The sequence below is a fragment of the Microcebus murinus genome, chromosome 19, assembly GCF_040939455.1.
Source record: "Microcebus murinus isolate Inina chromosome 19, M.murinus_Inina_mat1.0, whole genome shotgun sequence".
NCBI lineage: Eukaryota > Metazoa > Chordata > Mammalia > Primates > Cheirogaleidae > Microcebus > Microcebus murinus.
Window position 1 is genome coordinate 25,567,278 of NC_134122.1, and position 18,318 is coordinate 25,585,595.

The 18,318-nt window shown below is 38.2% G+C and overlaps 1 protein-coding gene across 2 annotated transcripts in view; it reads right to left on the bottom strand.

Moving 5' to 3' along the window:
• Positions 1-18,318, bottom strand: part of LOC105868241 (uncharacterized) — a 55,354-nt gene that overhangs the window by 8,991 nt on the left and 28,045 nt on the right. For both annotated transcript variants that reach the window (XM_012758844.3, XM_012758842.3), the window contains exon 5: positions 1-16,443. This exon is cut by the window's left edge and continues 8,991 nt beyond it. In XM_012758844.3, coding sequence (XP_012614298.2) covers positions 13,718-16,443 — 2,726 coding nt within the window. In that variant the 3' untranslated portion in view covers positions 1-13,717. The remainder of the gene's footprint in view (positions 16,444-18,318) is intronic.

Genomic DNA, 18,318 nt, shown 5'->3' on the forward strand with positions numbered 1-18,318 from the left:
ATTTCCAAAGACTTCTGGGAGATATCAGTTGGATTCGACCCTATTTGAAAATTACCACTGGAGACCTTAAGCCTCTTTTTGACATCTTAAAGGGCGATTCCAATCCTAATTCTCCTCGTCAATTAACTCCGGACAGGAGGCAAGCCTTAAAATTAGTAGAACAGGAACTGTCCCGCCAACATGTTTCCTATGTAAACTACAACTTGGAATGGGCTGGCTATGTTTTACCCACCTCTCATACTCCCACAGCAGCCCTCTATCAAGGGGGACCACTGATGTGGCTACATTTGCCCTCCTCTCCCTCTAAAGTTCTAACTCCTTATTATGAAATGGTTGCTACCTTAATCCATATGCTGCGTTCAGAATCCTGCAAATTACTAGGTAAAGAGCCACACCTTATTTGTGTTCCTTTTTCTCGTCAGCAACAGGACTGGTTGTTCCAGCATAGTGACTCCTGGGCTATAGCCCTGGCCAATTACCCTGGAAAAATTGATAACCATTACCCCCCTGATAAGTTGTTACATTTTGCCAGCCTACATCAGTTTATTTTTCCTGCCAAAGTGTCTCCTGTACCCCTTGACAATGCTGTTCTGATTTTTACAGATGGGTCTTCTAATGATATGGCAGCCTATTCAAATAACAATGACATTAAATCTTGGTACACTGGGTCTTCCTCGGCTCAAGAGGTGGAATTGCAGGCAGTTTTTTCAGCTTTACAGGCCATCCCTGCTAAGCCTGTTAACCTTTATTCAGATAGCCATTATGTGATTCGAGCACTCCAAGTCATAGACTGTGCCCTTTATTGGGACCTCTAATAGTAATGTTCAGAAATTGTTTCGTGCTTTGCAAGCTCTCATTCACTCACGTACAGAACGATGTTTCTTTGGGCACCTTCGTGCTCATTCTCACCTGCCTGGTCCCCTCAGCCAAGGAAATGAAATTGTAGATCTTGCCACTAGAACCAAACCCCCTCTTATTTTGTTAACTCAAGTGCAGTTAGCACAGCAATCCCATGCTTTGCACCACCAAAATAGCCGTGCTCTCAAGCAACAGTTCAATATCACTAGAGAAGCGGCTCGACAAATTGTAAAAGCTTGTTCTTCCTGTTCTCAGTTACTCCCTGTCACCCATTATGGTGTTAATCCCAGAGGCCTTTTACCTAACCACTTACGGCAAATGGATGTGACCCATATTTCTTCTTTTGGTCGATTAAAATATGTTCATTTGACCATAGACACTTATTCTGGATTTTTAACAGCCACTTTGCAATCGGGCGAGGCTGGTAAACATTGTGTAGCCCATTGCCTCCGCTGCTTTGCATCAATGGGCCAGCCAAAATGTATAAAAACAGACAATGGCCCTGAATACATGGGTCACAAATTTCAAACATTCTTACGGAAAATGGGAATCAGTCATAAAACAGGAATTCCTTATAACCACCAAGGACAAGGCATTGTGGAACGTGCCCACTTGACTCTCAAAAATCAACTTTTGAAAATAAAAAATGGGGAACTGTACCCTCTCACCCCCCAGAATTATCTAAACCATGCTCTCTTTATTTTAAATTTTTTAATTTTGGACAAAGAAGGTTGTTCAGCAGCCCAGCGGTTTTGGTGTACTAATTCCAACAAAGACACGCCGTTGGTCGTGTGGAAGGATCCACTGACTGGGCAGTGGTTAGGACCGGATCCAGTTCTTATTTGGGGTCGAGGGCATGTTTGTGTGTTTCCACAGGATGCTGAAGGCCCGCGCTGGCTCCCGGAGAGGCTGGTACGCCAGGCAGGATCCCTCCATAGAAAACAGGATGAAGAGACTGAAGCTGCAGGACGACCAGCAACCTCCACTTACGATGACAACTAGACAAACTCTGCTGCCGTCTTGGAGTCAGATTAAGAGACTTACTGAGATTGCTTCCAAGCTGGTTCGAGAAACAGGACAGCCATTGAATTCTTTGACCTTGTTTTTAACTATGGTAACCCTGCTATTGACGCCTACCCACGCAGCCACCTATTGGACTTATATACCAGACCCCCCTCTACTCCACCCAGTGGGCTGGGGAGAGCGTGTTGTTCCTATGTCAGTGATCCCAGGGCTCTGGGAGCACCCGCTAATGATCACATCCAGCATGCTAAGGTATCTGCTTATAATTATTCAGGATTACCCCTTGATGTTCCTATCTGTTTCCACCGTGAGGGTTATTTTCCAGGTTGTGTTCTTGTATCTACTTATGTATATTACAATATAAAAGGTGTTAAATAGACTGTTTATGTCAAGTTTAGACAGGCGATTTTCTGGCTCTGCGCCCTCTAATTTGCCACCGCCGCCTGGAATACTTCCCTGTGAAAAGGAGCTGGTTGCTTCTACTCTGCAAGTGCCCTGGAGACGTTGCCATGAACCAACTGCGACTAAGATTCCTATTCTCGGGACGACTCAGAGCATATATGATTGGACCCCGGCAAAAACTGACAATGGGTATTTGGGAGACAAGGGTTTTGTTGAGGGGCTATGGACAACTACTTCAAAGGTATACCAGACTAGTCTCTGGAAACTTGTTGCAGGAACGGGTCAATTCTCTGCAGAGAGTATGGTAGACTCTACACCAAAAATACGCCTAAGGACTATCTCTGCCTGTGTCCCTGAACCTTTTGTACTCATGATAGGCAATGTGAATATTCACACTGTCACTCATGGTTTTGAAATATCATGCCTTAATTGTCAACTAATTGTATACAATCCCTTGCCTATTCTGATAGCATGGTTGTGTTATACCGCCCCGCTTTTGTGGTGGTCCCAGCTAATGTCTCTGGTCCATGGTATGATGATAAAGGACTGCAAATGTGGAAGGAGGTGAACGCTATTTTGCTAAGGCCTAAAAGATTTATTGGGCTACTCGTAACTAGCATTATAGCTCTTGTTACTGTAATGGCATCCACTGCTGCGGCTGCAATGGCATTGACACAAGAGATACAAACTGCCCATTATGTCAATAATCTCTCTAAAAATGTCACTCAGGCATTAGGAACCCAGGAGCATATTGATAAAAAGATTGAAGACAGACTGGACGCTTTATATGATGTGGTCCAGATTCTGGGAGAGGAAGTACAAGGGCTTCAGCTACGCAGCCAGCTCTGCTGCCATGACAATTATCAGTGGGTTTGTGTAACTCCCAAACCTTATAATGAGAGTAACTATAATTGGGCTAAGGTCCAAAATCACCTGGCAGGGATCTGGCACTCCGCAAATGCATCTTTAGATTTACTCCAACTTCATCAAGAAATAACAGGCATGTTGGAGACTCCTCCCCTTGATACTAGCATTGCTACAAAAGCCCGAGATTTTCTCAACCAACTCTTAGGACATGTTCCATCTTTTGGAAATTTTAAAAGCTTATTCTTTATGATTATTGGGGCTTTTGTTCTTCTCCTGCTAATTTTGTGTGTTACGCCTCTGCTACTGCGACTGATTGTTAAGAATATTTTGGCTGTTAAAGCTGCCATACAGCCGGGCGCGGTGGCTCACACCTGTAATCCTAGCACTCTGGGAGGCCGAGGCGGGCGGATTGCTCAAGGTCAGGAGTTCGAAACCAGCCTGAGCGAGACCCCGTCTCTACCAAAAATAGAAATAAATTAATTGACCAACTAAAAATATATATACAAAAAATTAGCCGGGCATGGTGGCGCATGCCTGTAGTCCCAGCTACTCGGGAGGCTGAGGCAGGAGGATCACTGAGCCCCGGAGATTGAGGTTGCTGTGAGCCAGGCTAATGCCACGGCACTCACTCTAGCCTGGGCAACAAAGTGAGACTCTGTCTCAAAAAAAAAAAAAAAAAAAAAAAAAGCTGCCATACACTCCACTAACTTGCAAATGAAAGCTTACCAGCGACCCTCCAATTAATTATAAAAGAAAGGGAGAATTGTTGGGAGCTGTCCCGAACACAGGAGAGTTAAAGTGTGGTTGCTGCCCAGAACACTGGGGTCCTTGAGACATAGCACCTGGCGCCTTAACTCAGAGCTCTGACATTCTTGGCCTTTCTTCGAGCTCACGGAGGGTGCTGGAGATAGCAGTAGCAGTTATAGAAGGTCACTGAAGTAATCCTGTGCACACAGCCCTCATAACTTATAGCCCCCCTGAGGCCCTACACACTCCTTTCCCAGAATTGTTAATTACGCTTGGGTGCTCTTTTCCTTGAACTGTCTGAGTGATCATAGTTGAGTATTTGTAGCTTTTTTGATATCAGAAGAAAGTTGAGTTGTAGATTAGAAAACTTCTTAAGCAAGGAAAGGGGCTATCAAAGTGACGCATGGTTGAGAAAAAACAAGAACTGTATTGCTTTCTGGTTTAATGAAGACATGTACCACCTGTTCCTTTGCATTTTGCTTCTCCTTTGTTCTTATCTGTATAAATATAGCAACTGAAATAAATGAGGCGCGGCAGTTACCAAGGACTCTGTCCTCCCGTCCCCATCTTTTTGTTGTCTCTTCATTTCTCAGCCTCGCCCCCTAACTCCAGGTGCCACACGTTGCCAGCTGGCTCCGGCACACACGGAACATTCTCCAGGATAAACCACATGTAAGGCCACACAACACAAGTCTTAAATTCAAGAGAAGACTGAAATAATATCTAGTATAGTTTCTGACCACACTAGTATGAAACTAGAAATCAATAACAGGAGGAATCTAGAAAATTCACAAATATGTGGAAACACACTCCTGAACAACCAGTGGATCAAAGAAGAAATCAAAAGTGAAACTGAGGCCGGGTGAGGTGGCTCACGCCTGTAATCCTAGCTCTCTGGGAGGCTGAGGTGGGCAGATTGCTCAAGGTCAGGAGTTCGAAACTAGCCTGAACAAGAGCGAGACCCCGTCTCTACTATAAATAGAAAGAAATTAATTGGCCAACTAATATATATAGAAAAAATTAGCTGGGCATGGTGGCGCATGCCTGTAGTCCCAGCTACTCGGAAGGCTGAGGCAGGAGGATTGCTTGAGCCCAGGAGTTTGAGGTTGCGTGAGCTAGGCTGACGCCATGGCACTCACTCTAGCCTAGGCAACAAAGTGAGACTCTGTCTCAAAAAAAAAAAAAAAAAAAAAGTGAAACTGAAAAATATTGTGAGACAAATGGCAATGGAAACACAATATACCAAAACATCTGATATGCAGCAATAGAAGTTCCAAGAGGCAAATTTATAGCAATGAATGCCTACTTAAAAAAAAAAGATACCAAATAAATATCCTAACATGCCTCTAGGAGCTAAAGAAAGATCTTATAAACTAAACCCCCAAAGTTAACAGAAGGAAAATAATAAAAAGAACAGAAATAAGATAGAGAAAAGAAAACCATACCAAAAAAAATCAAGAGTTGGTTCTTTGAAAAAATAAATAAAATCAACAAACCTCAAGCTAAACTAAGAAAAAAAAATAGAGAAATTTCAAATAAAATCAGAAATGACAGTGGAAACATCACAACAGATGCCTCAGAAATAAAAAGGATCATAAGGGACTATTATGAATTATATGCCAACAAATTGGGTAACCTAGAGAAAACAGATAAATTCCTAAGAAAGAATAACTTACCAAAATTGAATTAGGAAGAAATAGAAAACCTGAACAGACCAATAAGAAAGGTTAAACACAGGTTTAATACAATCTCTATCAAAATCCCAATGTTTTCTTCACAGATATAGAAAAAAATTCATATGAAACCACACACACACACACACACACACACACCAAAAAAACCCCTAAAGAGCCAAAGCAACATTGAGAAAGAAAAACAAAGTTGGAGTCATCACACTCCCTGATTTAAGATTACAAAGCTATAGTAACCAAAACAATATGATATTGTCATAAAAAAGAAACATAGATAAATGGAACAGAATACAGAGTCCAGATATAAACCCAAACATAAACAGTCAAATAATTTTCAAAAAGGGCACCAAAAGCACACAATAGAGAAAGGATAGTCTCTTCAATAAACTGAATTTCCACAAGCAAAAGAATGAAATTTAGCCATTATGCTACACAATACATGTAAATCAACTCAAAATAGATAAAATACCTACGTGTAAGACATGAAACCATAAAACTCTCAAAAGAGAACATGAGAGAAAATCTTCACATTGGCCTTAGCGATGATCTTTTGGCTATCACACCAAAAGCTCAGGCTACAAAAGCAAAAATAAATAAATGAGACTACATCAAACAAAAAACCTTTCATATGGGAAAGGAAAAATAAACAAAATGAAAAGACTACAGACTGGGAAAAAATATTTGCAAACCACATATCTGATAAGGGGTTAATATCCAAAACTTATAAAGAACACTTTACAACTCAACACCAGAAAAACAAATAATTCAATTTAAAATGAGCAAAGGACCTGAACAGACATTTCTCAAAAGAAGACATAAAAATGGTCAACAAATGTATGAAAAGATGCTCAACATAACTAATCATCAGGGAAGTGTAAATTAAAACCAGAATGAGATATCACCTCACAAACATTAGGAGGGCTATTATTTTTAAAAACCAAAAGATAAGTGTTGACAAGAGTGTAGAGAAAAGAGGACTCTTGTACACTGTAGGTAGGAATGTAGATTGGTACGACCATTATGGAAAATGGTATGGAGGCTCTTAAAGAAATTAAAAATAGAACTACCATATGATCCAGCAATCCCTCTTCTGGGCATATACCCAAAGGAGATGAAATCACCATCTCATAAAACTATCTGCACTCCCATGTTCACTGGAGCATTATATACAATATCCAAAATATGAAAACAACCTAAGTGTCCAGGGATGGACAAATGGATAAAGAAAATGCAGAATATAGATATGGAATGTAACATTACTCAACCTTAAAAGGGAGATCCTGCCATTTACCACAACATGAATGATCTGGAAGACATTATGCTATGAGAAATAAACCAAACACAGAAAGAAAAATATTGCATGATTTCACTTATATGTGAAATCTAAAAAAAGGAAAAAATGTCATATACAAAAATAGAGACTAAAACAGTGGTTACCATTGGCATAGAGAAGGTATTGGGGAAAGGAAATGGGGAGATGTAGGTCAAAGGATACAATGTAGCAGACATTTAAGATGAACAAGTCTAGAGATCTAGTGTACACCATGACGATTACAGTTAATTAAATTGCATAGAGATTTTTGTTAAATAAGTAGATTTTAGCTATTCTTGTCACAAAAAAATGTAACTATGCGAGATGACAGATATGTTAATCTGCTTCACCACAGCAAGCATTTTACTATCTATATGTATTCTTTAACATCATGTTGTTAACCTCAAATTAAAAAAAAAACAAAACACAACAGTATGGCTGCTATAGAGAGAGTACAGGGCGCCCAAAATGGGACATAGCACCTTGGGGAAGAGGGTGCTGAGTAAGAAAGTCCAGGGGAGAGATGAAGTTGCTATGGTTAGAAGGCAAGGGAACAATTATGTTAGTTAGGAGGGAGACAGGTAGAGAAGGGGGCTTGGCAGATATGGTGATAAAGATGGGGTAACTCCCTCCATAGTCAAAGCATCATTCAGTCAAATGGTCAGCTGGCTAGACAAAAGGGAAGTTAAGATGGAAAGCAAAGCCTAAAGACATGACAGAGTTAGCTAGATGCCTGCCAAGACCAAGGCAGAAAGGAAGATGACAGAGACAATACCTACCAGGCCCTTGTACCAGATGGGGCCTCGTGACAAATTCTCACCAGTAGAATTAAGTAGAATTGTTGTGTAACTTGTCACTGGTGATGATGTGTCCTCTCCATCCTCTCTCCTTGTTAACGAGCAGATTCACTTGGAAGCCTCATGAGGGAGAACTGAGGCCACTGACAGAAAAACTGAAGTCCCTAAAAGCCACTCTCTAAGCAAGAGTGCTGACTTTGGACTTTATGTAACTGAAAACTGAACTTCTATTATGCTGTTTATATTTGTTACATGAAATATCATTCTTAAACAATGGACAAAGCATCCAGCAAATGTCCCCAACTTCAACAAAAATGTCCTCTCACCCCACCTGGAAGCTGGAAGCCTTTGGATAAACAGGTGGGTGGAAAATCAATCTCTACCAGGGGGTGGGAGAGAAGGAAGGAGGGAAGAAGGAAGGAAAGAAAGAAAAAAGGAAAGGAAAGGAAGAAACGAAGGAAAAAGAAATTAAGAAAGAAAAGGTAGGGAAAGAAGAAAAGGGAAGGAAGGGAAAGAAGCAAGCAAGCTATAGAAAACGAGATAATTGGAGGGAAGAGGAGGAAGGCATGAGGCCCCAGGAATGCTCAGTGAGTTCCCCAAGTATGCTGCTTGGGGAACCATGGGCCTGTTCCTGGGCAGGGGAAATAGTTGCAGAGTGAGCCCCAGTCTCTGATTGGCCCCCAGGGAGTAGTTCAAGCCAGCTGGATTAACAGCAGGCCACTCTCAGTGGGCAGTTAATTAAGATTAAATTTAAATGCAAATTCAACCACAATCCCTAAAGGCTTTGGAGTGGAGAGCCTAATAAATCCATTCTAAAGGTCATCTCTGAGAACTAATGTAGAAAAAGATAAGAAAGAAAAATACGAAAAATAGAATGGAGACTCATCAATATATGGAAAAGGACTATAAAGCAAGAGTATTTGAAACATGGTCTCTCTTTAGCACAATTATAAAGTAGTTCAGTAAAACAGAACAAAAATCAGAAAGAACTGGAATACAGTCATGAGCTGCAAAATGATATGACGATCAATGGTGGACTGTGCACACAATGGTGGTCCTATAATATATAATTTTGTTTTGTAGGTATGGCGTCTTGCTTTGTTGCCCAAAATGGCCTCAAATTCCTGGTCTAAAGTGATCTTCCTGCCTCAGCCTTCTATGTAGCTGAGATTACAGGCATGAGCCACCATGCCCAGCTCCATAAGATTATTCCACATTTTTACAATACATTTTCTAAGTTTAGATATGTTTAAGTGTATAAATACTTACCATTTTGTTCCAATTGCATACATTATTCAATACAGTATCATGCTGTACAGGTTTTTAATTGAGGAGCAACAGGCCGTACCACACAGCCTAGGTGTATAGTAGGTTATACCATCTAGGTTTGTGTAAGTACAGTCCATGATGTTCAATGATTAAATTACCTAACAATGCATTTCTCAGAATGTATCCCCATCATTAAGTGATGCATATACTCTACTCTCAAGCTATGAGTCAAGACTAAGACTGCAAGTAAGTTAAAACCCAATATAATCAAGCTGGCAACTCCACGGTCAAAACAAACAAACAAACAAACAAAAACTGCTCTACAGTGGTCTCCCATTACAAAATCTGAACAATAACTCTCATTGGCCTCTCTTAGATCAAATTCCTTCCCTGGAAAAATCAAGCTGGGCCAAAAGGATGGGTGAGATGACTGGTCCCACAGAGAACTGATAGCTCTGGGATCTCAGCTTCTCTTTCTAGAAGGATGTGGGGAAGAGTGCTAAGCAAACAAAAGACAAAGTCACTACAACTAACAATTTAGTACATGATAAAAGTATTTCAAATCAGAGACAAAAATACGGATTAGTTAAATGGTGTCAGGACAACTAGCAATTCATTGAGAAAATAAACATTAGATCCTCTCATCAAGCCAGATGTTATCAAGAAAACATGGGAAAATGTCAATGAAAAATTCACTTAATTTTTTAAAATAGGTTGTTTTGTATGAAGAGAAATACTTAATATGTAACTAAGTTCCAAATGAAAAATTTCTGCACTATATTCTATTTCCTCATTACATGGAAACTTATAGAGTATAAAGCAGCTGATGAATCATTTTCTCAAAAGAAAAAACTTGTCTCCAAATTGTTCTAACACTTGTGAATTATACAATCCTTTTTAAATGTATCCAGTTTCAAATTAAGATGCCTTTTATAGCTTCAGATAACAAAAAGCTCAACTCCAATAGGCTTACTCAATAAGGAAAATTAATGACCTCAAGTTCCCAATATAAAGCGACTTCAGAGCCACTAAATTCAGTACTCTATAGCAATCACTGGCCAAGCTTTCCCATTCTGCTCCCCATCCGCAGACCACCAGTCCTGAGCCACAAGATGCAACCAATAGTCATATTCAGAAGTTTAAAGCCATTATGTTCATTGTCTCTTTATCAATGCTGAAACCTTTCCCAAAAGTCACCCAAAATATTAAATACTTCCCTATACATCCTAGTAGGCACTGTTTCGTCATATGCCCAAACAAAACAATTTCTGGTGAGGAGGGGGAAACTGGACCACATCAAGTTTCTTCAGCAAGGAAGGAGCAGAGAGCAGCTTTCCAATCTGCTACATGGAAATATAGGTAAACAAAGGAGAAAGAATCAAGGCATAATAGCTGCCATCCTGTTATGCAAAGGGTTCCTGGGATCCAACCACTTGACCTGTGCCACTGTACCTCTTTAGGCACTCCTTGGAAATATGTCAAGAGTAGAAAGAGAAGGGTAATTTTTTTATATAGCACTGTTTTTACTGTCAGAGTATAATGAGCACTACTGTTTGCAGCTAGTTCTTAACACAAGCTTGTGTTAACAGTGTACCCTGCCTTTGCATACATTCTGAAATGCAGTATGAAAGTGACTAAAACCCAAGACAGTTGAACACTTCTAAAAAAGGCATTGTTTGGTTTCTTTATTGATGATCAGATCAGCAACAACAGACAGAACTAGTAGTGTGGTACTTCTCCAAAACTTATTATAAAAAATTTCAAACAAAACTCTTAAGAAAGTACAATGAATACCCACGTACCTAACACTAAGTTCAACATGTGCTAAAATTCTGCCATTTTTGCTTCATCTATCTATGTATGTATCTTTTTCCTGAACCCCTTCAAAGCTGCAGACATCATGACAGTTCATCTCTATATATTCAGCATGTGGGTCCTAAAATAGACACTAACATAACAATTATCATACCTAATAAAATGAACTCTAATTCCATAATGTCATCTAATACCCATTCCATGCTCAAATTCCTCCAACTGCCTCCAAAGTATCTATGTAGATGTCTTATTGGGCCTAATGTCTTTTGGATTCAATCAAGGCCTATGCACTGCATTTAATTATGTCTCTTTAATAAAAAACAATCCTCCCACCTTTTCTTTTTAAAAATGACATAGACTTTTTGATGAGACCAAGCCAGGAAGCTTATAAATGTCCCATATTCTGGATTTGCCTGATTTATTTTCTCAATTGATGTTGTTTCTATGTCTCCTGTATTTCATTTCCTATAATCTAAAAGTTAAGTCTAAACACTTGCTTAAATTCAGATTTAATATTCTGGCAAAACAATACTGCCAACGTGATATAACTACTTCACACTGCATTTCATCAAGAGAAACATGTCACTACCATTAATGTTACATTTGATCAGTTGGTTAAAGTGGGGCAGTCATTCCGTTGTTAAGGTACTTTTTTTTTCCAGTTTCAATGAGTATCTGTGGGAGATACTCTGGCACTAACAAGTATCCCATATCCCTCACATCTAGTGATTTTAGCATTCATTCATGATCTTTGCCTAGAGGCAATAGGGGTTGCAAATAAGCAAGTTTCCAAATTCTGTTATTCCTTCTGCATTTATTGCCTGACATTATTCGATAACAAATAGCTTTCCATGATGGATATGAACAACTGCTCCTACTAAAAGGGCAGGATGAAAACCTAATTCTTTCCCCCTAGTTACAAAGGAGTTTGTTTAACAGTCACCTTTAATGATAGAAATGACTTTAGCTTCTTTCTCTTTTTTATATCACTGTGGACTCTGGTTTTTGTTTATTCAAAATGTACAGTCAATTAGTCACTCTTTTTAATCATCAAAGTGCCTCAAATTTGGCCAGTGGGAGCCTCTTCTAGCTAGCTTCTGTGTCCTTTCTCACATTCCCATTAATCTTTAAGTAATTCCTTGGTTTCTGACCCAGGAGGTCCCAGGCTCACCTTGGACACTTCAAGACTCAGATCTCAATCCAGCTATTTCTCCAAGGAATCCTGGTTCCTTTAGCAGCATTGTTAGGGACTGAATTTGCTCTTCACTATAGGGTGTTGTTGCTTCTAGGCTCTCTCAGTGAACAGAGCTAGGAAATGTACATATATTTTTTTTATATGAGTGACATTTTCAATTGTCATATTTGTCATTATGGGGAATTTTATATAAATACTTTGATTTTTTTATGGTCATCTCTTAAACTGGAAATTCTGGTTCCTGATAACTTTAACAATTTATTTTTGCTTGAACCTATAACATACAAAATGGATTCAAAATAACACTAATGTTACTAACATGGAAATTAATGAGTGACGTTTATCATTTTTTTAGTTTTTTGTCCTGAAAAACATCCCACTAACATTGTACAGTGAAAATACTGTGTTCAGAGGTCTCTTTAAAAACTGACTTTTTCTATGTGGTTAAGTTACCAATTTGATATAAACTTAGACTGATTTCTCTATGCTTTTAATTTCAGAATCTGCATTCCTTTTTGAATATGTAAATCAATTTCATTTATTCAGAGGTCAAAACTTCATCAAAAGGTATATACAAAGAAGCCTTGCCTCCATCCTTGGGCCCACTACCCTATTCATTCCTTTCTCCACAGGTATTCATTTTCTGGTTTGTAGTTTATCCTTCATTTTGTAGTTTATCCTTATTTGTAAAAATAAGCTACATATATACACACACATATATATGTACATACACACATTATATATATATGTCCATGTGTATATGCATATACACACACACACACTTCCCCTTAATTCATACACAAAAGGTAGCAAGCTATATAGTTCCCTGTATCTTTTCTAACTTAATTTTATATACTTCAAGTTTGGCGAGCATGTCACTTATAATGTATATTGTACTATAAAAATACAAAGAAACACTGGTGGCATCTAGTGTAGGAAACCTGTCATAACAGTGCTTAAGCTATGGGGAGACATTTCCTACTGACAACTATATTGAGTTCCACTATGTAAATCAAATATATACAACATATGTATGTTGCCTACTAACGTATGTAAGCCATACTTATCTCAGGTACTCAAGTATCTAATGCTGTCAGCTGGATGCTGCAACTTATGTTTTTCAAAAGGCTTCATAGTCCAACAATGAATATCATTAGCATTAGATATATTTGTTGTATTTTCAAAATTTGGTAGCACAACTGAAACATGAATTATATTACATTATTTCTAGAGAAAAAAAGTATCTCTATCTCCTAAATTGACAGATGTCTCCTTGATCTTCTCTGTTTATATAATGTTTGATTTTTTTCTCTTAAAGGCATTCACACACATAAAACATTTATATAGTTTCACACCAATAACAATTACCTGATTTGCAGTAAGCTGTGACTTTGTAAATGCTTTTATACTTTTGTCACATTGTTTTTCCCTGTGATTTCTCTGAAGCATGTACTGTATTTGATTTGTTGGTAGATATTATTATACAGGATGTTCTTAGAGATCACTCCCCATTGGAGTTCTCTCATATTTTGTCTGATGACATAATTTTCCCATTTTCATTTCATTCATGGAGAGCCCGCCAGCCCCTACCATTTGTGTATTTTCTGATGCCAACTAAGGACTAAATTTACACAAAAGGAGTTTTCCACATTACTACATTTATAAGGTTTTTTCCAAAGAGTTTTCTCTGGTGTGGTAGAGTTTGACTTCACACGGGAGGATTTTCCACATTTGTTAGAATTTAGAGTATCACTCTTGTGTGAATTATCTGATGACTAGTAAGAGTTGACTTCTTGCAGAAGGTTTTCCCACATTCATTACATTCATAGGGTTTCTCCCCTGTGTGAGTTCGTTGATGCACTGTGAGGGTTGATTTCATACAGAAGGATTTCCCACATCTATTACATTCATAGGGCTTCTCCCCTGTGTGAGTTCTCTGATGATTGATGAGATTTGACTTCACATAAAAAGTTTTCCCACATTCATTACATTCGAAAGGGTTCTTCCCTGTGTGAGTTCTCTGATGGACAGTGAGGTGTGATTTCATGCAGAAAGATTTGTCACATTCATTACATTTATAAGGCTTCTCTTCTATGTGAGTTCTCTGGTGAATGGTTAAGGCCGACTTATAACAAAAGGATTTGCCACACTTATCACACTCATGGGGTTTCTCACCAGTGTGTGTTCTCTGATGTTCAATGAGATGTGACTTCTGGAAGAAAGTTTTTCCACATTCATTACACTCATAGGGTTTCTCCCCTGTGTGTGTTCGCTGATGTTTAGTAAGGTGTGACTTCTGGAAGAAGGTTTTCCCACATTCTTTACATTCATAGGGTTTCTCCCCTGTATGGATTCTCTGATGTTGACTGAGGGCTGATTTCATATAAAAGGACTTCCCACATTCATTACATTTATAGGGTTTTTCCCCTGTATGAGTTCTCTGATGTACAGTTAGGGTTGACTTATGGCGAAAAGTTTTCTGACATTCATTGCATTCATAGGGTTTCTCTTGTGAATGTGTTCTCTGATGATCAGTGAGGTTTGACTTCATAGCAAAGGCTTTCCCACATTCATTACATACATGGGGTTTCTTTCCAGTGTGATTTCTCTGATGTATATTAAGATGTGACTTCACATAGAATGACTTTTCACATTCATTACATTTATAAGGTTTCTCTCCAGTGTGAGTTCTCTGGTGTATAACTAAGGTTGATTTCATATGAAAGGACTTCCCACATTCGTTACATTCATGTGGCCTCTCCCCTGTGTGAGTTCTCTTATGTTTAGTGAGAGCTGACTTTTTGTAGAAGGACCTCTCACATTCATTGCATCCATAAGGTTTCTCCCCTGTGTGAGTTCTCTGATGTACAATGAGGATTGAATTCATAGAGAAGGATTTGCCACACTCTTTACAGTCATAGGGTTTCTCCCCTGTGTGAATTTTCTGATGTTTAGTAAAATTTGACTTCACACAAAAGGCTTTCCCACATTCATTACAATCATAGGGTTTCTTACCTGTGTGAGTTACCTGATGTATAATTAGGGCTGACTTATAACAGAAGGATTTCCCACACTCAGTACATTTATAGGGTTTCTCTTCTGTATGTTTCCCTTGATGTACATTTAGGGCTGACTTATAGTAGAAAGATTTTCCACATTCATTGCATCCATAAGGTTTTTCCCCCATGTGTGTTCTCTGATGGTCAGCAAATTGTGACTTCTGGAAGAAAGTCTTCCCACATTCATTACATTTGAAAGGTTTCTCTCCAGTATGTGTCTTTTGGTGTTTAGTTAGGTTAGATTTCACACAGAAAGATTTCCCACATTCCTTACATTCATATGGTTTCTCCCCTGTGTGAGTTCTTTGATGATGATTGAAGTTTGATTTTGCATAGAAAGATTTCCCACATTCATTACACTGATAGGGTTTCTCTCCTGTGTGAATTCTCTGATGGACTCGTAGGGCTGAGTTATGACGAAAAGGTTTCTTACACTCATCACATACATAAAGCTTCTTTTCTGACTGTCTTCTCTGGTGATCAGTGAGGGATGACTTCACAGGGGTTTTACCACATTCATTGGATTTCTCTTTTGGGTGAGTTCTCTGAGAGTCAGTGAGTTGTGATTTCGGGAAGGTTTTCCCACATTTATTACTTTCACATGGTTTCTCTCTTATGTGTGTCACGTGATGTTGAATGAGATGGCACTCCTGGCAAAAAGATTTCTTGCAATGGCTACATTCAAAGATTCTCTTTCCTGTGTGAGTCCTATGAGGTTGTATAAGATGTGACTTCTTGCTGAAATTCTCACTTTTATTAGTTTCATGGGTTTTCTGTCCTGTATTAACTTTCTGATGTTTAAAGAGGACTAACTTCTCACACTCATTAACTTCAGAGTGATTCTTCCTTGTGTGAGGTTCCTGATGAACTATAGGGGTTGACATGGCACTGACATTTTCCCCATGCTCCTTAGAATCACAGAGTATCTCTCCTAGTTCAGACATCTTATGTGTTATGATGGCTGCCTTCTCAGGGAAGGTGTTTCCACATTCATTATCTTCCAAAGGAGGTCCCCAAATTTTGACTTCCTGTTGTTCAATAAAGTGCTCATTAAGACTTGAGGATTTCCCACCTTGGTTATATTCATCACATTTCTTTCCCATGTGAGTCTTTTCTTGATTATCAAAAGGCAGCTTCTCACATACATTAATTTCATTAGAGTTCTTACTTGCATAATTGTTATTACTAATACTTGATTCTGAAACATATTTCAAACTCATTCCACATAAGTCATACTGGGAGGGTGTTTTTCTTGAAGAAACTTGGTTTGGACCCAGATTAAGTGCTCTTCCAAAAACATTCTTTCTCTTCTTAGTGAATGTATTGTCGCTGAGGAGTGAACTGCCCCACAAATGTTTATCTTGGTTTTCCTGGCTTCTGTTTATCAGGTCATTTAATTTCTGGACTTCTAAAAATGAGAAAAATTAAGTGTACTTTAAAAATTTTAATACATTTTTTATATAAGTGAGATTTATTATATCACTGACTCTATATTTTCAGGCCCAGGATCCTAGGATAAAATCCCAAGTATATATTTCTCCTTGGTTCAGAAAAACTTAAAATAAAAAACATCTGCTATATTAGAAAATGGAAGGGAGAATTAGCAATGAACACATATATTTGCTATTTTTAAAAACATGACCCTCAAAACTGAAAAGAGAAGAGGAAATTAAACAAGAACAGTGAATAGAGGGCAAAGCATGACAGAGAAACTCAAAAATGGGGTGAGCCCAACAGAAACCATGAACAGGAAATGGAGTGAAAAGGAATGTTAAGAGATATAGATGTTAAGAAGAAATATTACAGGAAGGCTTAGATGTGTTATAATAAAGATGATCTCTCTCTCTCTCTTTCTCTCTCTCGTCAACAGATAAAAGAAGATCTATATTAGTTGTTCAAGATAACCTTACAAAAATAAATATCTTCTAAAATATTCATTACCAAACATAAGTCACAAGTCTGACAGATTCTTATGGTCAGCTAACTTGTTAGTCAACTTTGACTCTACTAACTACTCAGATATCCTCCAAGAAATGCACCTCTCTCCCTCTCCCCATTTTGCATTCCCTCCCTCTCTCTCTTTCTGTCTCTCTCTCTCACACACACACACTTTTCCACATTATGTCCCTTAAACTACATTTTCTTAAAAACCCAAATGTAGTCATTATGTATACTTTTCATTAACACAACTTTGAAAAGTATTAATTTTATCTAAATAGGACTTGATAAATACAGAATTTCAAAATGTATCATACACTTTTGTTTACCTCTCCCAACAACAACCTATGCTCCTAGCAGGTGCTAATATATTCCCAATTGCCTTTGAACTTCTCTGAGTACCTATATAGTTGGTGGCCCTCAATAAGCAGTATGCATCTGAATTACTTGGAAACTTTGATTCAAAATACAGGGTATAGTCTGTCATGGTCCCATGTCAATCTATATACCCTATGAATCAGAATCTAGAGGGATGTGAAGTAGACATATGTACTGGTGAAGTGCTTTCTTAATAAACATATCTATGAGTATAATAGATGAACATATCAATTATATATTACATAGGAAAAGAAGAGTAAAAAGGAGACCCTTTAGGTGGGGAAAATCATCAGGTGTCACAGTATATGATTAAGTCTAAGTTTCTTTTAGTTCAACCACCAAGTGAAATGGGAATTCCAAGGAGAGATTAATGTTGACTAGAGTAATTATGAAGCACTTCAAAACACAGGTGAAAAGTTTAGCTCAAACATAAATTATGTTTGAGCATTGCAAATATTAAAAACAAGCACTGCAAATATTAAATACATCCCAGGCACAGTCCTAAGCCCTAGTCTTAACAGGATCTGAACAGACAAATCTCAAGAAGAGGAACAGATGTTGGGAAGACATGGAAATAATATTTAGGAAGCCAGATCAAATGGAACTTAAGACTTTTGTGAAACAACAAATGGATCAATATGGATTGGTGTGGTATTCATTTTAAGAAGAGGTGTCTTAATAGAGGGCAGCCCAATGTTTACATAAGGCTAATGACAAAACAAAACATATTTTAGGTTTAAATATATATACTTAGAATTAGTAATCAAATAAGTCATGAGAGAATAAGGTTCTGATTTTGAGTGACATCACTGGAAAATAAAAGATGTGAGAGTTTTCAAAAGGGAATAAAAAACAAGAGATCAGTATAACAAATGGATGATTTTCATGGTTGGCAGATATAGAAGATACATGGTAGAAACTAATTAACTAGAAATAAGAAATGTGAGACGATATCTAAGTTGGTAGA